The sequence below is a fragment of the Mycetomoellerius zeteki genome, unplaced genomic scaffold (assembly GCF_001594055.1).
Source record: "Mycetomoellerius zeteki isolate Tzet28-1 unplaced genomic scaffold, Tzet1.0 scaffold145, whole genome shotgun sequence".
NCBI lineage: Eukaryota > Metazoa > Arthropoda > Insecta > Hymenoptera > Formicidae > Mycetomoellerius > Mycetomoellerius zeteki.
In genome coordinates this window covers 2353537-2380493 of record NW_017256393.1, presented here as the reverse complement: position 1 = coordinate 2380493, position 26957 = coordinate 2353537, and the positions used below count along the sequence as shown (strand labels likewise).

At 32.1% G+C, this 26957-nt stretch overlaps 1 protein-coding gene across 3 annotated transcripts in view; it reads right to left on the bottom strand.

Moving 5' to 3' along the window:
- Positions 1 to 1001: 1001 nt before the first annotated feature.
- Positions 1002 to 26957, bottom strand: part of BicC (protein bicaudal C) — a 34130-nt gene continuing 8174 nt past the window's right edge. The window contains exons 1-13 of one of the 3 annotated variants that reach the window (XM_018462734.1): positions 19810 to 20591; positions 18286 to 18355; positions 11871 to 11950; positions 6863 to 7078; positions 6049 to 6288; positions 5481 to 5699; positions 4795 to 5095; positions 3200 to 3577; positions 2696 to 2797; positions 2353 to 2603; positions 1863 to 2097; positions 1590 to 1709; positions 1002 to 1194 (exon numbers count right to left, since the gene is read on the bottom strand). In XM_018462734.1, the coding sequence (XP_018318236.1) occupies positions 1073 to 1194; positions 1590 to 1709; positions 1863 to 2097; positions 2353 to 2603; positions 2696 to 2797; positions 3200 to 3577; positions 4795 to 5095; positions 5481 to 5699; positions 6049 to 6288; positions 6863 to 7078; positions 11871 to 11950; positions 18286 to 18355; positions 19810 to 19818 (2343 nt within the window). In that variant the 5' untranslated portion in view covers positions 19819 to 20591 and the 3' untranslated portion in view covers positions 1002 to 1072. Of the gene's footprint in view, positions 1195 to 1589; positions 1710 to 1862; positions 2098 to 2352; positions 2604 to 2695; positions 2798 to 3199; positions 3578 to 4794; positions 5096 to 5480; positions 5700 to 6048; positions 6289 to 6862; positions 7079 to 11870; positions 11951 to 18285; positions 18356 to 19809; positions 20592 to 26957 lie in introns of those variants that run through there. The other 2 variants (XM_018462732.1, XM_018462733.1) reach the window with 2 other exon arrangements.

Sequence of the window (26957 nt, the reverse complement as noted above, 5' to 3'; positions counted from 1 at the left end):
AAATAATTAATAAATACTTTGCAACTTATACTTACTTTGTAAAACTCGAGATCGCAACCTCATGCAAGGTCTACCGCAACTGCATTTAGTTGTCGCGCGACGTTGAATCATTGATTAGCATCGAATTGCTTAAGATCGATTAAGAATTAAGAAATAAGTTCAATTAAGAATACAGTTTTGGTCGACCCGTGGTTGCATTCGAGCTTAGTCTGAATTAAATATATGTAAATTTTTGCTAGGACGAAAGGCCGCTGAACACACGGGACATCCCTCGCCCATCGCATTTTATTTTATAAATTTCTATTAGCTGATATAAACTCCTTTTTGATTTTTTTTAGATTTTACTCGAAACATTTATGCCCGATATTTCATGCACACATACGCACATTCACTCACACCTACTGATCATCCGGTCAAGCGAACCACGATATAATAAAGAGGATACCCGCGTCGACGTTTCGCAAAAATGTTAAATATAATTTCACATGATTTTTTTTCGCCACGCAACTGACGCGTTTTGTTTGTTTTATTAATTGGAATCGATTATATCGTTAGTATTCATGTAGAAAAATTTATTAACAAGAACGGAACGATAGCGACGCGAATGTCCACCTTGGCTAACGAACAAAGACTGCGAAAATAATAACGACTACCCTAAATCCTAAGGCACCTTTCGGCCGCGCGCCGAGAACAGCGAAAAAAAAATGAAGAAAAAAAAATAATACAGCCAGTTCTCGGCAAAAATAACTTTCTCCTGATACTTAAGTAACTTCAAATCATCAACATGCAAACTATTTGGCTATTCGTACCGCATCTGTCGAATTCTCACGAGCTGAATAGCCGAGATAACCCCTTTTAATTTTCCGTAAATCCACGTTTGTTCCGTCCGAACGACCAATATAACGGCATAATGGTCCCCACAATTACGCACGCGATCAGCATTATTAAGTACGTATGTATATCTGTTTCCATAATTACAATCGGTGTGCAACGGATCTTTGAAATCGGGCCTTGATAGTGCTGACACGCCACTGCGTTCGGAACGGATAACATACACGCGATCATTTTTCTTTTACCATTTAGTGTCCAAATTACACTTGCCAATCGACGACGCTGGCGCCGACGACGAGGATGCCTTCCGTTCAGCGCCGGGCGCAGCACTTCCAGAGAACGGACTAGTTCGTTTGTTCATTTCTGAAAGAAACAAGTTATCGAAGTTAATAGAAAATTAGTTTCGAGTACAGAAAGAAAATAGGATAAGTTCAGTTCTCGGGAGCAAAAATAGTCTTGTCCATTATTTTTTTCTCATTAATTATATATACCTAGATAATTTTAAATCATCACATGCAAGTATTTGGTTAATCAAATAGCTATTTGGCTAGTCAAATAGCTTGACAGAGATTTCGAGAGAGAAAGAATTTTATAGAATTACAGAGATCTTGACAGTCCTATAGTAGTAATAAGAGTAATTAACAAAATGCAAAGATCAGCTTCCTCAAAATCTTTGTTTTGCTGTTAGATTATGAAAATCCATTTAATTGAGCTGCTCGAAGTTAGTTGAGCTGCCCTGCGTGTAAAGTGTTACATACCAGATATTAATAGCATTATTTTGCGCCTCGCACCCCAAGCGGTAATTCCAATTTCACAAAGGTCCTTCTCTGTCAAGGAAGGAAACGTGGCCATGTCCACCTCGTGAGACGTGAACAGGCCTAGTGAATGAAAAGAAAGAAAAAGAAAGCGGTGCTACGTTTCGATTTTTTTCAAGCAAAAGCAGAAAATATAATAAAAGCAAAGCAATGGCACTCAATGGAACAAGGCGTGCAATTACTGTAGACGATTGTAACTTGATTATTTATACTCACGTATATATTTCTCCAAGCCGATACTGGTTAACATACTGCCCAGATCATTGAAACGATGAGACGATGTAATTTTGTTCAAATGGGAAGTCGGCGTATGATCCATATAATTCGAAGCCATCCCGATCTGTCCAACGCGGTCCTTGCTCGAAATAATACTACCGAAATCCATCTCGGTACTGAACACCACCGGCGTAGTCGGTTCTTTCCATAAATCTGAAGAATGTGACGTCAGCTCCTGCATCCAAAAAATTTTGATCAATGTCTTAATATAATTTTTAATAATTATTAATTCGCTAAGAAAGATTTATAGATTTTATTAAATAATTATCGTCAAATAGCTACTCGATTCAAATCTTTAAAGGAAATGTTACTTTTTAAAATATTAATCTATAAAACCACAAATATCAATATAAATCCTTGATTTTACTCTCGTCGAAAATATTGATTTTATTATTTTTTTATACATATGTTCAAGAAATCTGATAGTTACCTTGCTTAATTCACTCGTAGTTAATGGCGGAATACTTTGGCTAAGACCATAACCAGACCAAGTAGACGTTGGTACGCGGAAATCGTTGGTGCTTGATTTATTCTGCATTGCCTTTGTGGCCAACAGTTTCTTCTGCTCATAATCGAAGGGCGTGAGATTCTGCTGCGCAGCCATCTCGAGCGATTTCTTCTCACAACCAGGTGCACGTCGATCGGTAACCGGTAAATCGGACAACATGCTAGATAGATCCGCTGAAAGAAAGACAAACATTTATTTTTAACTTGTAAATAACCCAATCATTAACAATAGCTAGATTGTTGACTTCTCGAAACATTTGACTTACCTAAGTTAGTATTAGTATCCGTAGGGTTGACTGGTGAGATGTTACGAGGACTAATAGCAGGACTAGATAAAGAACTAGAAACGCTACTTAGCGAAGAATAAGCTGCAAATAAATTCGTTGTATAAAAATTAAACCAATTTCGATGCATCTTATATAGATATAGAGCGTTTAATATGAAAATAACATCAGGAAAAATCTAAAATAGTAATAATATTAAAGTATTATACTTCCTAATTTATTTTTATGTAGCAAAATATTTTCAGATTTAAGTTGAAACTTTATTGAAACGCGTCTTTTTGTACGTATACTTCGGTAATTTTCTCTCACTTCATCTTTCAGATCAAATAATATTACACATGCATTTACAATTTTTTATCGCTCTCTTACAAAAGTTTTTCTATTTCTGTCATGAAAATAACGTAAAAAGTGTGATAATCAAAAAGTTAAATAACAAAAGTGACATGTAAAATTTCTTGTAGAATAAATTCGGGGGGGATTACTCACCACTGCCACCATCTTTGTTATCCATCAATGAATTGGCGTTCAGACCGTGGATACCGGAAAAGTTGGTCGGTACGTTGTTATGATGAAACGCTCCAATACCAGGAGGCATCACGTGGTTCGATAATCCGTGGGGTCCGTGAGAAGTTCCCATCATGTTGTTGTGTAGCATGTGTTGTGTCGTCAACAGATGATTTAAATGAGAGTAGGGATACGGACACAGTGACGAAACATAATGATGAGTGAGGCCCCAGTGTGGCGACAGACCCAGAGAATTCGGTGAGTGCGAAATCGGCGATACGCAATACGACGAATTTTGCGTATTTACATTTAATATGCTCGAGAAGTTTTCCTGTACGCCGCTAATCAAGTTGTTGGTGCCTATAAATATTAAAGAATTTACATTAATAAAGGATAATAAGGTGTTTGAAAAGTATTGGAAAATCTTTTGCATAGGGGCAGAATGAACTAAACTGAAAAGAAAAGTCCTCTACCATTTTACAATTTTCACAATAGTTAACAAGATATTAATTACTAAAAATTATCGAAAATTGGTCTTCAATAATTTTTTACTCAAATACTATCAATTTTACAGAAAAACTGAAAGAGACGAAAATTGTTTATTTTCTTTTCATAAAGTTCTAAGAATTTTTTCAGAATTTTTTATCAATTTTTTAGTACTGCATTTTCTTATTTTTATCAACATGAGAAAATACGGTATTAAAAAATTCTGAAAAAATTCTGAAAAAATTCTCAGAACCTTATAAGAAGAAAATAAATAATTTTTGTCTCTTACAGTTTTTCTGTAAAGTTAATAGTACTTGAGTAAAAAATTATTGAAGACGATTTCGACGATTTTTAGTAATTAATATCTTGTTAATTATTGCGAAAATTGTAAAATGGTAGATGACTTTTCTTCTCAGTTTAGTCCACTCTGCCCCTATGCGAAAGATTTTTCATTACTTTCCAAACACCCTGTGTGTGCGTGCGTGCGTGCGTGTGTGTGTGTGTACAGAGTGTTTAAAAAGTATAGTGTTTGGAAATATATATATAGTATTAATAGTGTTTGAAAATATGTATATATATACATATATATACGTACAATAAAAGAATAAACGTAAAGTGATTATTCCGTATTTTCTAAAATTCTTCTTTAATTAGATTTTCGAAAATATGATTGAAATTTGATGTCGTTACATTATAAAAAATTGTAGTAAAATTTATCAAAATATTTGGAATGTCGTGTAACTCTGAATAAGAGCGATGAATTCGTAACCAACAGGTCGCGAGTTCAAACTCCGTATTCTGTATTTATGGAAAATTTCGTAATCAGTGCTGACTTACAATTAGCAGGAGTCACAAAAGAATTCTTTATATCTAGCTGACTCTTTGACTAGGTTCAAACACAGCAACTGATGTGTGGTCTCACTCGTCCCCCCTATTATTACTACTATTACTGTCAAAAAATTTACTTGTGAAAAATTTATTGAAGATCATAAAAAAGCTATGCCACTGCTCGACATTTGATTACCACATCGATCTGTTTTATGATATCGTGTTTCTTTCTAATTACTATTGATTTAATGAACAACACTTACCATCGTTATTGGAACTGCCCTGGAAAATATTGCCAGCATTCGGAATGTGATAAGTAACTGGTATTTCAGCGGTTACTATGGGCTCATCCAGTCCCAGCAACTGTTTCCGCGCCTGGTAAATATTACTGGCCTTCCTCTCGATTCCCTTGATAATTACAGAGAGTGTACTCTGTTTTGGCTTGTGACGTACGTTGATAAACACGTCCAAAGACTGCATAAGCTGGGAGATCTTTTCCGCATCCACCGAAGCAGTCATAGAATCTTCCGGCAGATCGAACATAAGTACCAATGGCAACGAGCCCTAAACATACAATTATCGGCATGATAGGCATAATTACATACTGTTATTACTAATAAATATTTACAGAAAACTAAATTATAGAAAGAGAACACAAGTAAAATTATTTTGTAATCAAATATACATAAATTAAATATATTTTAAGTCTTTAAGTACTGATTATTTTATATCTTACGAGTTATATAATAGTTAAAAATTACTGAAATTGGGAAGAAATTATAAAAAAGAATTGGAAGAATATTGTAAAAAGGAATTTTAAGTATAAAGAAAGAATAACTCTAAAAAATAAAAATGTTTGTAGGAGGAAAAAAGAACTCGTTTAGAAGAAAAAGAGATTAAAATTGGAAATTAATTCTAGACAGCCGAATGTACAAACATATCGACTTACTACTAATTGTTGTCTAGCCAAATAAACATTGTGTATATCGCCAGTAATAGTAACGTTGCTTTTCTTTAGACTGGGTATATTCGGATCGCCGGCATCAGGAAACATAATCTGCGTGGCGGTACGTTGCATAATCATCTTCAAATTGCTACTCTGTTTCCCTAAGACGATGCTATGGTGTTGAGGTGAGATCTCCATCGACATTTGTACTTGGATTTGACTCTGTGAAAAGAAACATGCGAAAAAAATTAGTTTCTGAATAAAGAATAGGAATTTTCGAAAAATAGGGAATATATAATAGCAAAAGTACTACTTACTTTTTCCACATCGACTTTTCGGTAAAAATTAAGAAAGTAAGAAATTGATATAATATTTTGAATATTTTTAATTATCAAATCAAAAAACATTTTTAAAAAATTGACTGCAGTATTTGAACAAAACTAATTTTATAAGAAGTTAAAATAATTCCAGAGAGAGAGAGAGAGATTTAATTTTTCCAATTTTAAGAATAATTTTTTCAATCTCTCTCTTGAAAGGACAAGCTAGTTTGTCGATTATTCTTGCTACTCACAGCTAGATTTTTGCACATATGACGAATCAGTAGTTGCGTCGCTTCCTTGACTTGGGAAACTTCCCACTCGCATCCCTTGACAACCACTAGAGTGGCGTGCAACTTCGGTCTTGTACGAAACATCACCTGTACATTGAACTTATCTTGTATCTTCACCACGTACGGCGAAGTGCAGTCTGGCATGCTCTGCGAAGCGCCCATTATAGGAAGCTCGAAGGAAAAGATCAGTGGCGTCAGGTTCTAAAAAAGATAAGAACGTAAGTCGACATTTCTCGAACGTTTCGTCTTGAGGTGAGTATTCATGAGCGAACCAACAACGAATGAACTATGAATCTAAATTTTTGCTACAAAACGTGAAAATTCAAATGAGACGTTTACCACATGTATAAACAGAATATTCATTAGCATTCGATGTTCGTTCATTGTGTGTTCGTTCGTGACCCACTTTTATATAGGATCTCCCAAAAATACCCCACTACTTTTTTACTCTTGAGCAGAGATTTTTATTTTATCGCATAACACATAATAATATTTTAGACAACATTACATTCTTGGTACCCAAACCAGAAATAGAAATTCTCAATTAACGCGACGTTCGATTAATTGAGAAATAAGATTTTAACTTTTCTCGAAATAACGTCTTGTATCTGTAGCATACAATTTCCGATCACATCGAATATAAATATCATGGATATCCGAGGTAATGTTGTTTTCATAATAGCTCAATTTCTAGTGTTCGGTAGAGTGATTACCGAGCGTTAAGGTGGTACGTCTTCTGGGATATCCTTGACACACGTCTTGCGAGGAATCTTACCCTAACACGAGCGCGAGCGCGTTCGACGTTCTCCATCTCGCCGGCAATAGAGACCTGATTGCTCTTATCTTGGTGATTGCTGCGATTGCTGTCTGGGAAATGGATGTGGCAACCAGTTTCCTCCATCACTCGTTTAATCGTCAGGCCACCCTTGCCAATGATGTGCGAATGATCGGTGTAACTAACATCCAGCTTCATAGTCACTCTGTTACTTTGCTGAAAATCGAATTGCGAAATTGACTCACTGACCTTTTTTTTGTAATTCTATATATCTTTATCGCCAATTAGTTGCGATTCGTTATTTTAATCAACTTACAAATATTCTCGGTTTTATTACTTCAGGAAATTAGATATTTTCTGTTTAAATTCTTTGGAGTGAAATCTCACTCTAAAAAGTAAAAATTGAGCCAGTCTTGAAACAGAGTGGCTCAATTTTTAATCTTTAAGAGCGAGATTATACTTTTTAGAATATGAAATTTACTTTAAAAGCTTTAGAGAGTAGATAAACGCAATCTATATCATACCCCGACAAATTAATATCTATTAATAAAATAAAACTTGTATTACAAGTCTTTAATTAAATGTATATTTACCAAAAATAAAAGCTAACTTTGTATTTAAAAAAATTTAATTCTGGATATCTGATATTACACTGAGAAAAAAATATCCTAAATTTCAATAAAAATTTATTTGAATAGTACCAATTAAATATTTATTAAATATAAAAATATATTTATTTGGTATAAAAAACATTAATTTGATTTAACAATCACTTCTTTTTATTAAGTAAATATTTATTTATTGTAAGTAAATGTTTAGTTGGTAGTATTTGAATAAATAAATATTTATTTAAATTTAGGCTATTTTTTTCTCAGTGTAGTAATTGAAATATTAAAATGACATTAATGATAATGATGTCTGTCAAAATTATTTAAAGGTAATTCAGATAAGATTCGTTTTGATAAAAATTGGAAGTGCTGTCTTAATAGTATTATTAATAATACTATTACACTAATAAGAATTAATGAGAAACCAGAATGTGTTTCTGTCAATATAGTATCAGATGCTTGAATAAAATCTGTATGTGTATAAAATATTAATTCCGTATCATTATACCAATCGGCTACCGAGAGAAAGTGCGATAGTATCTCCTATGTATTTATTTATTTTATTCAGCATTCATCCAGCATGTTTACTCTTGCATTACATTCTGCATGAGTGTAATCTCTTCAGCAATTTACATTCGTTACACTTTGTATATCTACTATATAACTTCAAGATCGTTGATTTTACGTGCGTGAGCTTCTCGGACCATATCACCGATCCGCCGAGGACTCGTGCGCGCAACTTTAGATATCGCGTGGTTGAACATTACATAAAGTCACGCGATAACGTCGCGCGATCCGCCGTACGACTTTAGGAGCTCCTTCCTGTATAACGAGTCATCCTCGTTGTATCGCTTCGCTCGCTACTAGGCGGAGCGTCTCGAAACGTTCACTTCGTAATGGTAAAATCATGATAATTGCGAACGCAAAGAGATATTTGTAAGAGTTAAATATTAGGCAAACACTCTTCGCGGTAAGAAAAATAAAACGGTGCTAACAAATCCAACAAAAATTTGCAATTCTTATATTTCATTAAATTCTATCAGACAAAATTCGGCTGTAATTTATACATCAGGTCTCATACGAATATAAGGATATTTCATAGTTTATTTAAAAACAATTTCCGAACATATGTAATAATTAATCTTATTTATTAATCACGTTAAAGTGTTATTTGGATAATAATGTCGAAATGGCGGAAAAAAAACCACAATGCTCCGCCTGTACCATCTTTCTCCGCTAGTTGAAACAATCAGCACGTTTTGGAAACGTAACCAGACAGATGCGACTGCGATTTCGAAATTCAGGACGTCGACATCCTGACGTCGACGCGAAAAGATATTGAATATCTACGCACGTGGCAGACTGAGCTCTATAAATATCTTTGCGCTATTTACGCGCCATTCCGGTGGCCCGTAATTAGCGCTATATATACAAATGTTGCTGTCGTGCCACTTTTGCTTGCCTGACGCAGAGTATGACATCTATTTTAAAGTGTCCGTGCACTTGCCGCGATTGCAATTGCGAGAGTAGATCACGCAAATTGTAAGGAAGAGAAGGAGAAGGATGGCGGATTCTCGTGCCCGAGAAAACCGAGCGCAGAATTTTATCCACGTTTCTCTCGGCGAAGGTATACGTGTTCCTTTCACACGTCCTTCTTCACCCCGTTTCTGTCTCTGTATATTCGCGCACTGTCTCTTGAACGCACGCATGTAGGAATGTACATTCGACAAAGTAACAGGAATCGATCGGTACGCCCGGTATGGCTGGCATAAAACGACAAGTCCGGCTCGCCTACCGTCTCGCGATTTAACGGTAACGGGATCAGTTAACGACATTTCACTGCGTCTGGTTGTGACTTTTTAAAATTAAGGGATGTTCACGATATGAAAACACGAAAGATTTAGTGTCAATCATCTAAATCGCTTTTCTAAGAATTTCAGAAAGTAAATTTCAAAATCACGAAGATGAAGTTTAATTAAAATTTGACCTAGTTTTCAAATATTAATATAAATCAAATTTTCAAGACAATATCAAATTAAATTTAATTCTCTTTGTTTCCTCGAGTTTTTTAAAGCAAGTGCTAATCATTTCATTAATTAAAGCGTTCTCACATTTTGCATTGAATGTTTTTTACCTCTCTCTCTCTCTCTCTCTCTCTCTCCCCCCCGTCTCTCTCTTTCTAAGCAATTCGGCTGCTCGCCTAAACATAACGATTCACTTTCTCGCCTGGGAATTCGTGATCACGAACGACGACGTATAAATAGAATATGTTCTTTCGCCTCCTTTCTTCACCGTCTATTTCCCCCTACCTTCCTTATTTACGATATGCGTCTGGTAATTAAGTAGAAACGTGCACGAAGCCGGAGAAAAAAGGCATCGCATAAGCTGAAAGAACTGGTCTGAAAGTTTAACAATCCAACAACCAAAAGTCATTGAAAGAAACGTTGATAATATCGCTGATTCTTTTTCTCCTAATTAGATAAATAAATTTTAATATTTATTCATTATTTCAATATTTTAATTATCTTGGCCTGCATATTGCTTTGACAGTTATCCTCATATTCATGAGTTCATGTGTAAATTAAACAATATTTAATAAAATCAATCTCCGATTTGATATAAATTCAATGCTGTTTTTAATTTTTATCTGCCAATGACGTAACACTTGAAAAAAGATATATGGTCGCTTTAACATGTCACGCAATCGAATTCGGTAATCACCTATGCCGACTCACTGATAACTGATACTAATAAGCACACGTCCTTGCATTCATGAGCGAGTCATTTCGCGTGCAACGTTGTTTCCTCTATTGCAAAACGACTGGTAAATTGCGCCAACTGCGGTAACATTGTAGTAGGAAAAGACCTCTCGAATCGTCCGATAATTGCAGTTTAAATATTCGATAAATTCCCGTTACACGCTGACATACTTCTTCGTGAGAATTTTACTCGTCGACAAAACGATTGTTCCTCCCCTCAGAAAAAAACATTATTTGCTCATTTTACTTGCATTCCCGATTATTGACATAGCTAATTTTGTATAAATAATAATTGAGTATCCAAAATGCAAAAACTATTATATCCAAAAATTTTTTTTAAATATTAGAACTCTTGAATTCCTTAGTTACGAATTGAACATTTTAAACTGTGTAAAAACCTTAAAAAACTGTGTTAAACCTTATAAAATCAAGAGAGAAAAGTAGATAAAGTAAAAGAAGTTAAAAGCTAAATCCCTACTCTATACTTTGATTAAATTAAAATTAGATTTACTAATTTTTCTTTTTATTTTCTATTATTTTTTATGAAACTGATTTTGATAATTTTTATACTATATATTTAATATTTTATTTTTATTTAAATTTAACATAAATATAAAAGAGGAAAAAACATTACATTTTTTCAATAAATGTGACGATTTGTAATATAGCATGTATTTTTTTTTATTAATACGATAATAAAAGTGCTCTTGAAAATCATAAAATTTTATATTAAATATGTCAATTTTATTTGGTTCGATAACCTATTTTAAGATTTAATTGATTTTGCATCAACATTTCCGTTTCAAAATTAGCTGAATCCTGTCTTCAGCTCCAAAAGCAACCAAATACATTGTATTTTAATTTAAAAAATTATATTTCTCATGCCATATTATGTCGTTTATTTAGTTAACTAAAACAATGAATGTTTCCTAAATTAAAAAGATTTTTTTTGATAGCTTGAATGATTAAAATTTGTACAAATTTTTTCACTCTCTTCAAAAAACATTTTAAATGAAAATAACTACTTTTGCAAATAGTCTACTTAATTTATCATGTCTTTTTTGATCCTATTTTCACTTATAAATATTATTCTTAAATCCTAAATGGTTTCGCATCGTTTTCTATTTTTTACTATAATCTCACAACACTAATTGTGAAACGATCAGGGAATGGAAGTAACTAATTACTTGTAACGCCGTTACTTTCTTTATCATTACTGTGTTATAATAACGATTTGGCAATGTTCAATTTTTTTGTGAACTATAACAGTAACATCTCAGGATTCGAAAGTCACTTGATCGTTATTTGTAACAAGTTGGAAAAGTCACTCGTTACTGGAAAAATTAACTCGGCATTTGTAACTCGTTATTTTTTAGTCGTTACTTGTAGCAAATTACTTTTTTCAATAGGTAAACACATGATGATGCAAGTTATTTTTCAAAGTAGACTTTCCCTTAGCGTAATTTCAGCGTTTAGTTAGGTATCATTCTAGTTAAAAATTGCAACATCATTGTCAAATTATTATTATAAAAAGTAACGGAATAGTAACTCTTCCATTCACTGGAAACGATACCTTTGACACAAACTGAGTCTTATCTATATAATGAATGGGAACGTATATATAAAATCTGTATGACTTACCCGTGTGTCTAAAACTTCCATTATCTTCTCCTTTGCTGATCGTACATCATCTAGTCGTCCTGCGACTTTTATATGTGGATCTGCAAAAAGAAGGTAGAAAATATATCTAATTACAGTGATGATCACGTGTAGGACACGTGTGCATGGGAGTATAAGGGAATGTAAACGGCGGCAGCGAATCGCTCCTTCATTATATTTAGCAATCAATTGTAATTCACCTCGTTAATTACACGTTATGCAACTAAACTTCATTCCGTGCATATAGCAAAATAAGCGATTAGTCTGAAATAATAGCTTCCGTTTTAGCTAACAAATAAAAAACGTAGATTCTTCTTTAAAAATATCTTTCACATACGTCTTTCGGATTGACTACATATATCACACAGTGTTTTCACATATATTTTTTCAGATTGACTAACATAGCAAGCGCCTCAGGCAAAGTGGGTTAAGTTAAGGCCAAGAATTTCGTCGACAATGCCTTCATCACTGAGTTTGACCGACACCGAATAATATGTCCACCGACATAAACAGTCATCGACTTTTGTGTATCGTCAGAAATTTTTGGTTTGTTATGATTTGAAAACAAAATATCCGTAAAATGTGAAACTCGAGGTGAAATTGTTTCCTTATAAAGGTCGATGAACTCACCGCGCATCGACATATGTAACCAAGGCGCCAAAAGCCTGCAGCAAAATAACAGTTATACCGATTCAATGAAATTGGAGACACATAAAACGCTGATGTATGTTGAATGCTATCAGTCAATCTTGAGGTCGATGAACATTATTGGCAAAGAGTTTATCGATGATTTTAATGTGATCTCGAAAGAAATTACGCGCAGGGTTCCGAAGATAGAGAGACGCCGCTGATGGCTGCATAAATCCGATACCAATCAACAGCTATTTTGAAGTCAAACTTAATATTCACAACGTTTGCTTTTTCCTGAACGCGAGGCCTTCGACTATATAACGTGTTCCAAAGTCGAATGCGACTCGTTATTGACGCTGTATAATGATCGCACGTGCGCGTTCCGCTCATTACTCGATCTTTGTCACGCATGGATGAGACTCGATAATTCATCTATTTCCAATGATTATCAAAAATTAGAAATCATTAAATATAAATAGATACACGCGCAAAATAGAAAATCATGATTCATCGATCGATACGTTTAAAAATGCGTGTAAAATGTGAGTTTTAGTAGAGAGAATCGACGTTTCTTCGATGAAAATTTCGCTGATAATCTAGTTATATAATTTTTCTTACTTTTTATTTTACTTCTTTAAACATTAAAAAGTTCTGACGCACAACTGAATAATGAGATTTTAATTTGGTATTACTCTCAAGTGGATTTGCTTTAACAGAAATTGAATCCAATATCCGATTATTAAAATACCGTGGTTTTAGTGATATTTTCCATACGATAGAATTGAGAATTATTTTAAGATTTTGGCACTGTCGAATTCTATTCCCGAACGGAGAATCCTCTGCGCAGAGAAAGAAAAACACATTTTTAGAACTTCGCAATCAAAACAACGATACTATATCGTATGAGTAATTGTAAAGCAGCTTCTTATCTCTCCTTAATATCTATGTAAAATTTTCAAAAAATCGATTTTTTTCCTTTTAAAATACACTTTGGTATCTCAAAAATAAAGTGCAAATGATTTTATTGAGATACATAATTTTTTTCGAAAATTATAGGCTCCTAAAAATTCAATTGTTAACTTAAAAGTATTCACATTCAAAACTTTAAACGCGTTTTTCTCAAAACAGTATTTTTTAAGTTGGCTAGCAGTAGAACTCAAACAATTTTTAACCTATTTACTTAAAATTTTAACAGTATTTAACAAATCATATTTTTTAAAGAAATACGAATTTTTTTGATAAGTTACATTTTTGAGTTTCAGCTGATTTTACTTGATTTTTTTGACGAAAATGGAACTTTTTATTTGTACTTCCACCATTTTGTCAAAAATCAATATTTAAAAAAAACGGCTACGTATTTCTCTAGATATTTAAGTAAAGAAAATAAAAATATTTGTTTTTTTGTTCTAAACCCAAAATTACGACACTTGTGCTGCTAGTTGCGGAACACTATGCTATTTCGACTGTCTCTATCATGCTGCTGCAGATCGGCCATTTTGATAAATAAAATTCTGAAAAAATTATTTTTTGTATTTTTAAATGTGCTTAATAAAATTATAAAACTCATTTTTTAATAGCACGATTTATTAAACAAAAAAAAAATTCCCAAACGTAGACCTTATTTACAGCCGATTACATAGGTGTTACCCCTTAATTATGTAAGAGATATCATGGAAAATAACACATTACTTGATAATGTGCTTTTGAAAATCGAAGTCCGATTAAATTCACGATTCTAAGCACTTAGTTGGTGTCTAGAAACTGCAGCGTTATAATGCGATTATCTATCGGTCCTCGCAACACAATCCGTGATTATTTTTAGAATCGACGCGACGGTAGCACGCGGACTCTTCGAGTTTGAGGCCTGACCTGACCTCTTTAGCGCCGAGCATAGAAAGTAGATGAATCCTCCGTTACAGTAACAAGAGAAGGGCAGTGTCGGAGGTTCGGCTGATTATCTGAATGATACAAGGTGCTCCTTAATATGTGATGTGTACACTCTGCTACGTTTCACGATAAATTCACGTAGAATGCATACAAGGAAAACAATGATAACGATGATATATACTACAGGGCGAGAAAAAGCTATGATAACTGTCATATAAGAATACTTATATTTTCGTGTCTGGATACATTGAAAAATAATCGTTTTCAAATTATTTTTAATTATTAAACTTTTTAGCGAATCTTTATAATATTTAGTAAAGAAATTTTTAATAAAGGATAATTTTAAAAGTTGTCCTTTTATGCTATTGCTTTATATGTTTCCATTCGTCTATTATATTCTCACGAAGAATCTATGCTGTGTAAAATTGTAATGAATTTAAGCAAAACTTTCTCGCGATCTCACGATAATCTTATAAATTTTCTCGAATTAGGTCGAAAATAAAACTAGTTAAATAATTTGATGAAGCAACGAAGTCACGCGATAGTTGATTTTTAAATTTTGTTGTTTACTTCACAAACACGCATCGTTCAATACAAATTGACTAAATATAACTATGATGTGACGGGCAAACAGAAAACTGGCAATTTATTGAGAAATAATTACAACTCTAATTATGAAATTAACTCAAGCATGTTATCTCTTCACTTACTTTATTCTTCAATTTATGCTTCTCGATGTAAAGTTCATTGTAAACCAGATGTGTAAAACTTATTATTATATGATTTAATTTAATAATATAATAATAAATTTGATTTTTGTTTAAATTCAATTTACATATTAAATTAAATTATCAAATTTATAGTTTTTATTTGTTAGTTGCATCAAGAAATGTATGTCTTTCAATTTTATTGATGATATGTTGGATAGCTTTACTGTATTTATAGAAGATTACGATCCAGGCACAAATGTCATGCTAAGTAACAGTCATTATAATCTATCGTATAGTTATAAATGTTCACAAAAGAAAAAAAATTACGTGTAGTCTTATCACTCGAAGAGTAGCGTGGCTTACGTGACTCGCGACACATCGACATCTTCACGCAGCGAAGAATTAGAACGGCTGCGTGATACTGATTGACGCTTAATTCGATCACAGACAATTATCCGGTTGGTTAGGCTGAACTAGAATCCCGCTGATCTCGCTGCGCAAAATTTACAACTTCGAGAGCGGGTCAAATTACAAGGTGATATCCTATCACGACACGGGGGAGATAACTCGATAATATCTATTAACCCTGACGAGCGTATGATGTGAGTCAATTTAACCCATTCGTTGCCTCGAATGCAAATTCCATTTCGAGTATTACGTCTATACTAGAGTACTTATTGCCAATTGTGATTTGTTATAAACTGCGAAATCGCATATTGAAATATATACGGAATAACGAGTTCATAGACTATTTACTAAAATTTTTCCAATTAGAGATTACTTGATCAATTTGTGGAATTACTCATAAACATAATTTAATTGAATTTTTTATTGTATTATAATCATATTAATTCGGTTACATTAGTCAAAATTTAATATTTGAAAAAGAAATCTTTTTTATATATATACCGCACTTGCATGTGTGCTTCATAAAAGTCCCGTGATTTTTTATCTAATTTATTTGGAAGATATAAATATATACCGTAATAATACTAATAATGTAATTAATGTAATATCATATTTAAAAAATGTTATTTAAATTAGTTGTTTTCACATATACCTAATAGCAATCATTTTAAAACGTATTTTATATATAGCTTAAAAAAGTATGTAAACATACCTACTCAAGTATGATATATCTGACATACATATATAAAATAGGTATATCAATAAGATAGTAATATTCCACAAGCGAATTTCTGTGGAATTTAAACTCTTGAGATATAGATTCTTGCGTTATCATTTGGCCGTCATCGACGTTTTTCCGCGATTACATATAAGAAATTATTAAAACAAAACTTGTGAATAATCTATAATAATTCGTATCGTGCATCTGCATCGCATATGTTGAGCGCCTTTGTTTTTGTAGATTTAGGTATATATGTGTGAGATAACTCATACATTCTAATGATAATCTAAAATCATAACGAGCACCAAAAACAAGTTTATATTTATACGATTACATAGGCTACCAGGCTACCACGTACGATTGGATTCGTAAAATAAAGAAAAGGAAAGCGACAGAGAGAAAGAGAGAAAAGGCACATGCAACAGCTGTTTAGGTCACGAGGGAGGAATGAATCACCGAAAAATTTCCACAAGGTCCGTTCGTATGAAGCGACGACGCTGTTTCAAACGAACGAGAGAATTCTCTGGATCGATCCACATATCATAATTTATGTACCGAGAAACAGATAATGAATTAATCTTACAATCGTGAAAAACAATATGGATGAGTAATCAATTATGGCAAATCTACAAACTTCGAATTTTTATATTTCCGTCCTTTCAACCTTTTTGAAATTGTTTTGATATCCTTTGATTCTTAGTTATTTTTAATGACTTGTTAAAAATTCATGGATTATCAAATGAATATATTTTTCGAGAGATATTATAAAGTATAAAAAAATTACTACTCTTTATTTAACTATGTTCGTTATTACTTATTATTAAATACGTAATTATTGTTATTACTTACATTCACCTACTTATATCTATTAGAATTCCACAAAAAATATGGATTAAAATTTTTATTAAAATTCGAAAATATTAAATTTATATATAATTTCAATTAAATCGAAAATTTCTTTTAAAGTTTTCTCATAAGTTTCGGTGTTGCATGGATCGAATTAATCTCGAGTTTCGCGAGGCATGCAAATTTTTTTTCTACAGCCAGTGATGAAACTTTAAATAGCGATCATAAAGCCACGTGTGTAAAACGTCAGTTGACGGAGACATGACCGATCACTCGGTTGACGCAATCCATGAACAACGCGTATTCGCACGACTACGCACGAGTCCGAATGCGAAGAACGCACGAAGAATCACGAAGGATGATTTTTGCGTCTCCTACGAGTATAATATTCCAAGGACGTACGACACACCGAATCTGAATTCCACGTCGCGTCGCCCTCTAACTATCGATAGCTTCCGCTTGCACGCTCATTTCGAATCATCCTCTCGTTTGTCAAGAGAAATACAGCAGTTATTTCCGAATTTGTGAAATACTTATATTTTTAGGTGGATTTTGAATAGCGATAAAACCAAGAGATTTACATAATTACAGCATCTTTTTTGCGCGTTATTAATAATTTTAGAAGTAATTTAATTATTTTTTATTAGAAAATACAGTTCACTTGAAATGTGTGTCACGTTATCTTAGGATTAAATAAAAAACAAGATATCACCGGTCTAATCATATTTTGTGCCTTTGCACTCGTTAATGGATTTTGTCGATGTCGGACGACGATGACAATGCTATTGTGTCTGACAATGAACAGTTAAAATAAATCAATTATTTTAAAATAGCGTTGCTCTTGAATTTCCATTTGTCAGAAAACGTTCGTTTATATCAATGAAGCCTAAAGGCATTTCGTCATCACGATTGTGTAACCATACCAATATATAACGTCTCAAATAACGTCTTCTTTGCATAAATACACGAAACAAGATTATTATTGGTATATAATATCTGATATTTCAAATATTCCTATGGAGTATTTTCTCCATTTAACCTGTAATATTTGTACATGTAGTAAGTAAATACAAATTTCTATTATTGACGATTTCTATTATATATGTTTACAAAACCTTTTCTACAAAATCTTTTCTAAAATACACAATCCGTAACAGATTGCATTTAAAATGGATTCAATCGATCGATTGCTTACCTTTCTTCGACTTTGCTCCGATTTTCAGTCTTGATGGCCATGTAACAATGGTGTTTGTTCTCTCCATAACCTGGAACAATACAAAATCGCTATTGTTATGCACTGTCAAAAAATAATTCTTTCCTCATAGATATTTCTCTGTCATAATTTAATAATAGAAATACATGTGCTACAAAATATCCCAAAGAGCTTTTGAAATATTTTCCATCTTTGTTTATTTTTGCAACTTTAGACAATTACTGAACTTCTACATAAACTTCCAGTAAATTACTTGTTAATTAAAGTAAAAAAAGTTAATTAAAGTTAAAAAAAGTAAATTATTTGTTAATTATATAACAAACGATATGAGAGAGAGAGAGAGATATCTTTAATACTTTTTTAAAATTAGAGGTATTCATTTAATGTATAACATTTATCCGATGATTCGACTCATTGTTTAAAACTTATTATCAATTTTTCAGATTATCTCGCTTTCCACGTAACCTTCGCGAATATTTAATCTCCTCGACACGTAGCTTTTGCTTATCAAAGTTATACATTGACTGTTATTCACTTTCTGGAACTACACAATTCTTATCATTCCGAGATTTTTATCAATTTCCTAGCTGTCGTATTTTTTATATAATTCTTCGAATGTTTAATTTTTTACACACAGAGCTCCCAATTTCGAATAAATATAATCATAAATAATAATCATAAATGTAACTTGCGTTATAAAATATAAAAAAATCATTAGTATATTTTTTAATCTATTAATTAATTTATTCTTTAATCGATGGAATTAATTTGCAGTGAACATTTAGAATTTATAAAAAACCTAAATGGATTTATTAATTAACTTTTAGATAATTAAGATTATCTAAATATGAAATAACTCTTTTTTTTTTAATGTGTGTTAAGATCTTTTCAATCTCTGCAATCTCACCTGCATAATATTTAACTATTATTATATATTCAATATTAGAATTTTAAAAAGGTTGCAATAATAATGATCCAATTTTAGTTGGAAAGAAATTTGTTCTAAAATTATCGAAGATTTCGTATAATATATGAAAGAGCACCACGAGTAAAAGTATTTTTTTGCATATAATTTCTATTTTTAACTCGAATCTTCACCTCTCTGAGTTATTAACTGTCTGCATGTAACTTCTAAGTTTAGACAAAAGACAACTATTTTTAGATGCAGTCTTCCTCACGTAACTTCTAGCTTGGAAGAGAAACTTGACTGTCTTAAATTATGAATTAGACTAAATCATAGAACTTAGAATAATTTTATCATTTGTTCTTTAAAATTTAATTATTAAACTGGAATAATTAAAATATATATCTAGTATTATTAACTAGAATTTAATATTATTGACTCTCTAGGCCATAAGTATTCCAATCACGTCTAGTGTTAAATGCAGCTATTTTTCCGAAAGAATATTGCGTGCAATCTTCATATGAGAGAAAAAACTTAAAATTGAGCGAACACAATGTGAGCTATTAAGAATTCTAATTCTGAATTACGACATTTATCATTACCACGGTCATTTTCGTTGAATATTAGTCTCTCAACTGTTGATGTCCAGCTGAGAAAAGGTCTTCGATCCTCGCAGTCAAAACGAAAAGAAATGAAAGACAATAAAAAGTAATAGTCAAAGAGTAAATTTCTACAAGACGAGAACGCGTTTCACAGTTATCACTTATTAAAAGCTCTATGCAATACAGAGCGATCTCGAGAGTGGGAGGTGAATGGATCGATAACTTTCACGATAACGCTAACGGATCACTTGACTGGATTCTTATAGGCACTGAAGCGCTAATTGCACTGCGGGTGAATCGAGTCGCCGGATTTACTTTCACTACAGCCACCGCTGATCGCAGTAAAACATCCCGGAAGATCACGCGGTCGCTAATTAACTGATCTTTCCACTTCGCGACGTAAGTAATTGTCTCCGTGAGTTTGTCGACCTCACGATCGATCTCGTCAAAGATCCGGCGATCTCCGACAACGTGAGAATTCGAACTGCCTTTTAACTACTTTGCGTCGAAGACCATCGATCGAACGATCGTAATTCCTAGCCCTTATTACGTTTATCAGGCGGCTTTGAATATCACTCTACTTCATTTCGTTGTGCGATATACGTGTGGATCACTTTAAAAATACTACGATTTTAATTATTATTTTTCAAATTTTCCCCCTTCGAACTTGTTTACAACCGGGTTCCACCCGCAAAACACGTAGAGTTTCGAGCCAGGATTTTTTTTACGGCAAAATTCTTGTCGTCGAATCATAAGATCACCGCGGGATCACTGGCACGAAAGGAAACTGACTAACTGACTAACGCGAGATAATATAACGGATCGGTCCGGTCGAATCACCTCCCACTACGTTCTCCAACTCCCGCCACCAGTCGCGACTTCACTTCACTGCGCACCATGTTGGCCTCTCGTCATCGCGACCCTGCCTTCGCGAATCCCCTTTCTTCACTTCCTCACCTGGAAGCTTTGCGAGCCTCCGTTGCTTTACAAAGGCAAATTAAGACTAATTATAAGACGATTAAAGAACATTTAGTTCCGGTCTGAGAGGCATTTTAAATCTTCCCATTGTTTCGAATTTCTTTTTTTTTCGGTAGAATTGAGGATCGCTTAGAATAATTCAAGAAGACTCGAATATTTGAACATATATTCTCAAGTGAACGTGTAACTTCGATGAGTTTCAAGTACTCAAAAATTATAAACAAGAATCCATGCAATTTTAAGAAATTCAATTTTTTTTTAAATTTATTGATGTGAATATTGCAACTTTTTTTTTATTTGCCATGACACAAATTTATATCGCATTCTAAACACATTTCTCGACTATTAAATATCTCCTGGTTATTTTAGAATAACATATGTTGTAGTAAATCAGACGATCATCTTATTCTGTTGAGACACACATGTGACATGCGTGTTTTAATGATACCCGACAACCTTTAGACTTTCATGTAATAATAATGTGGACCCGCACGCGTCCGAAGTGCTTGTATATTTTTTATTTATTCTAAATTACTAGATTTAAATATTAAAATTTAAATAATCTAACTTACCATCAGACTCATGTCTGTAAAATAAAAAATCGTCTTGCTTTCTTTGGAAAAATCTAAATCACAACAGATATGGAATCTATATCGTTCCAATTTTTCCTCGAATTTTCTTCAATCACAGTATAAGTTATTTACAGATAGTGCTGTAATACAAACAAACACTGATACTATATCAGTACAAATATCCGCAATTACAGGCTCATATATTAGCCTATCTATCGTTACGAAAAAAGGTCACACTTTTAACTACAGCACAGCTAGCATATTTCCGTTATAAAAGTCCGCGAAGAAATATAAAATGACTTGTTAACTCTGACTTGTTAACTATAATTTGCACTACGTACTTTCTGTACCACGAGTTAAAAGACTAGAAGCTACTCCGACTTGCTCTAACTAGCTACCTGTCTTGACTAGAACACCTGCGATACTGAACTGAGCATTGCTACCTAAGTTGGTCAAAAGACCGGATGAAGGTAGCGGTTTGTTTTTCGGGGATTGCATTGTTCCGAGGTTTTGAAAGGGCGTTTCTCTAAAAGCTGATTGGATGGCAACTCTTACTAAACAGCTAACTGGTTGATTCGAAATTTTGTACGGAGGTTACAGCTTTTTAAAAATTTTTATTTAGAAAATAAATATTAATTACTTATTTGTCATATATGATAATTCTGATCTAATATACCTAAACAAAAAAGATTCGCAAAAATAACCATATGAATTTTAGAAGCTAAAATTCTCGAATTATACGAATACTTTTTAGTCTAAATAACACAATTTTTTATTTTCGATTATTATTAATATATTTTTTTTTAATTATTAAATCATTTTATGTAAAATAATTTTAAAAAATATACAATCTATGTTATTCTTTGTTAATAAATTATTAATTAATATTTATTTTGTAAAAATAAGGTTTTTTTTTAAAAAAAAGATATCTCCCGTGTGTACCTTTTGCATTCACTGTAAGTATATGTGTGTAAAACACAATCACTCTTTCACATTATCGTATTTACATGCGATATAAGAGCAGTTTTTGCTGCAATATTTATAGCAACGATAGTGATTGTAGCAACAATTACAATTACAATGCAGCGGTAATAGCACCAAGTTGTACATAGATATTTCAACACTCAACATTGAATGTTTGACATCCATAACTCCATAAACTTCTGCACACTATCGTAAATTCTTAAAAATCCTACCCCTATAAATCAAAGGAACTCAGGAGATAAGATAAACTTTCGCTTGTTGAAATTCATAAAAACGATGAACAGTGATTTTCTAAATATAAAGCTCTTTTTTTCATAACATTTTCTTGTAACAAATATTTTAAGAAATGTGAAACAAAAATTTATCTTTTTTTTTGTTTACAGTAACAAGTTCTTTTTTCGTCTTTATTTATTTTATCAAAAATTTTTTTATCATTAAAAGTTTGTATGTTTAAACATGCTCCTACCTTAGCACTCATTCACTCCAATACGTAATTGTTAGAATAAGTAGAAGCTATAGTATTACTGTAAAAAATAAAACATTAAATATTAATTTTAACATATTTACATGTCTCGGAAAGTCTATACGTCTTTAAGTTAAAATTAACATTTTATTTTCTATAGTATAGGAACATGTTAGAACATTGAAGCAAGCGAACAAACCTTGAACTACCATCAAAACAATTGATAGGTTTTCCTTTGACCATTATATGTATTTTCTTTTGACCAGCGAAGATTCTTAGAAAGCGAAAGAATCTATTTTTGAAAGTTTACAACTTTTTCTTTAATAAGATTTATTGTAATTTGTCATATTCTTTGCTTTAAAATATGGTACCGTTTCTAGACAATTACAGCGGCTTCTTTGTCCTAAAGGGTTAATTTTTAGTAAATCTTTAAAGAAATTTCAGCTTGGACAAATTTATAGCTTTGACTTTGATATATAGAGGGTTCATTCTCAGAGTAAAGATATTTATCGATGACCAGGTAATTGTTAAAGTTAATTACTCAGAAATCAATCCTCTATCACTTATACAAGATTATTCGTTGTTTTTTTATAAAAATTTATTGCAAACTTAATTTGTTGTTAAAAAAAAAATATATGTTATTGTGGAAAAACTGTCATTACTTTGGTGATGGCTTAATGATAACACTGTTCGACAAAAATTCAATCTTCTTTTGACCTTAAAATAAACGAAGTTGTTTTTGATAGATTTTGATGTGCTGATTATGAATCTGGCCCCGAAAATATCGTAGCACGTCAAGTTTTTGAGATGGTCTAACCTAAACATGCAAAAAATGAAGTTTTTGGCCACTTTCAACGACTTAGAAAATGTCTATCAATTTTTTTTTGTAGCATCCTTGCGGATATCACATTAAAGTGTTATTTTTACCCTTTTCAATGTATATTCGATCGCGCGCTATGATCAGACTTTTTTCGCTGAGATAGAACAAATTGAATATTTTTGGTTTTTCAACGCGAGAGGAAATACCTACGTGCAGAGAAAGAACAAGGATTTTAAAATGTCTTGAATGTCATAATTTTTAAATGAATATATTTTTTCTCAAACCCAATCTCTTCAAGACATCTGTCACTTCAATATAATGCATTTCATTCTTCATAAATTATTTTGTATAGAGAAAACTTTTCCATTACCTTGTTCCGGTATGTATTAACTTTACTGTCTATACTTTCACTGATCATTTGTCATCAATTTCAATAGAATGTAAAACTATATTTTTTCTGCGATTTGTCACACTCTTCAAATTAAATATCTAAAAAACTGAATATGCCGAAGTTACAAGAATAGCCGAATATTTTAGACATTAAATATTAAATTTAAAAAAAGCAAAATTAAAATTCGTTACAAAATTTAGTTTTGTTTTCAAGAAGGATGTAATGCACAACTCTTACAATTATGAAAATTTCATGAAATTATAAAATATTTTAATCCCTTTCTTTACTATCATTTTTTATTTCGTTTATTAAAGCCTTCGCAAAAGGATGATTGCTTAATTTTAAATTTATATTGAAAAAATAATTCTGTTCAAAATGTATATTATAATTTATTTGTTGCTCTTATATCTACATTGTGTACGTTATATGAATGTTTTAATTTACGGAATAAAATAACAGCTAGTGAAATTGTACGAGTATGTATTCTTTCAATAAACTTGGCAAGATCGAAAAAAACCGTGCATCAAGCAACAAACGAAGTTATCGCGAAGACATGCGGGTCTTTATCTTCACATGCACAAGTTGCTGATTATAGGAACCAGATAAATATGTGTGAGGGCCGACTCGATATGAAAATACTTTTAATCGCATGTATCGATTGCGCAACAAGTTGGCAAAGAAAATTGCGAACGTTTGAAATATCGTGACATACTTAATAATTTTTTAATTTTTATTTTTAGCCATATTAGTCATATTTTAACGAATGTTAATGACATAATTTTAAGGGCGATCCACTTGACGCTACAAATACTTCAAAGCTTTTGACCAATTGGAAGAAAAAATTTTACTAATTGATTAATCAAAAAAATATTTCAAAGCATTCTTAGCATTAAGTGAACCATAGCCTTAATTTAATTTATTTTTTATTTTACAAAAATGCGGGAAAAATTTTGAAAAATTAAGCTAAAACTTTATGCGCGGATTCGTCCTTTCCATTTTTCATTTTTGATTCTGCAACATTTCCAATCGAAATTAAATAGATAACAATACTAGAAAATACTACTTTTGATTTATATTTATAATAAACAATTTGAAGAGAAGTTACTGATATTACTTCATTGATAAGGAAATCTATCGACGATATGTACAATATGTTATTGCTGAGCAAAATGCTGACTTATCACAGTTATCACATATCATAATTAAAAAAACTCGCATGCGTAAGAAGCTCGACAACAAACTTTCACCGATTCGATTATTCTTAAAAAAATTCCGGAGATTAATGTACACGTACATGTTTACTTGTGCAATAAAGTGTCTTATTATAAAACGAGATAGTGCTGCATTGCATTTAAATATATATACACTAATACGAATTTAAGAACTCTAAAATTTTCTTCACTTACGTCTCCATCTCGAAATTAGATATACAGAAATACAATATTCAAAAGGAATTACAAATTCCGAACTAATAGGAATGTAAGTAGTAATTAATTAAAATCTTGGTATGCAACCCAGTTATGATTAATATAAATCTGAGAATTAAAATACCGGGAGCGCGCGCGCTCTCTTTGATCATGGATGTTGCCCGTTATCATTCCACACTTTATCGTCATTTCGATCGCGTATGTCGCGGCAGATTATACATGTAACTTCACCGAATTGCAAATCTAATTCGACGAATCAGCAGCGGATGTGTCTTGCGGTTTGTTCGAGCGAAGATCATGCATTATGCAATATGTGTATTCGTCCACGTACACGTATACGAACGCATATGCTAGATTCAACTAGATTAAACTTTGCGAAAATAGAACTTATTGAATGCTTGTTTGAATTATTATGACTTGAAGAAATAAGCTACATGAAATGGATAAATAAATCGGCAAATGTAAAGAAATTAAGATGGTAACACTTATAAAATAACTAATTAATAATGAAAGCGTAATACAGAGGCGTCATAAATATTTCTAATTACGAGCGAATGATGTCGAAGAAGCAATTGCAAACTTCTTGAAGAATAAATTAAAACGTCATATTTCTAGAACGTGACACAGCTGCGTCTCGTACCAGAAACGGAATAATATTTACATAATACGAGATATTACATTTCTTTGGGTAGATTAAAAGATAACCGCGAAGAAAAACGTGATCGCGAAAATTAAAACGTTTGTAAAAAAAGCTCCATTTTGCAACTAATCAGGTTTTAAGTAAAACAAAAGAATCGTTATCAATTAAATTACAGGAAATTAATATAAAGTGTTTAAATGTGCAATTTGAGAAGTATACTATATATTGAGTGTGTATTATATTGAAATTATATAAAATTATATAACATTTTCCTTTACATTTTCTTTCTTTCTACGTATGTATATAAATATGCATGTATAGATATATACATACATATAAATGTATATATATATATATTTATATACATTTAATAATAATAAATTGATATATATATTTATTATTGTCGAGCAAAACTGATATCTCAAATTAAATTTATAATGTATTGATTAGTACATAACATATGCCAAAAGATAACCGTTGACTGATTATCGTAATTTAATTTAGTAAGATAACTAGAGTATTTTATAAGATAATGAAGATTTTTAATTCTTTCCAAATATCCCATAGTTGAGATAAAAGATTTGAATTAAAAATAGTTATATCGGAGAATTAACGAAAGAAGTGACGAAATCCTATCTCAGCAACTGCATTATTCATGCTAATTTAAAAAATTTCGAGCTATCTGCAAAATCAATATGCCTCACCAAAGAGGCAGTATGCACGCGGATATTAATTAATGAAGCGTCGACTAGCAATGCGCGATATCTCATTCGTTGTTATCGGCATCGAAGAGCCAAGCGGTCAAGGATTACACCGTGGCGCTATAATTAACGTGGCTGGATATCGTCATCAAGAGGAAAAGACACAGAAGAA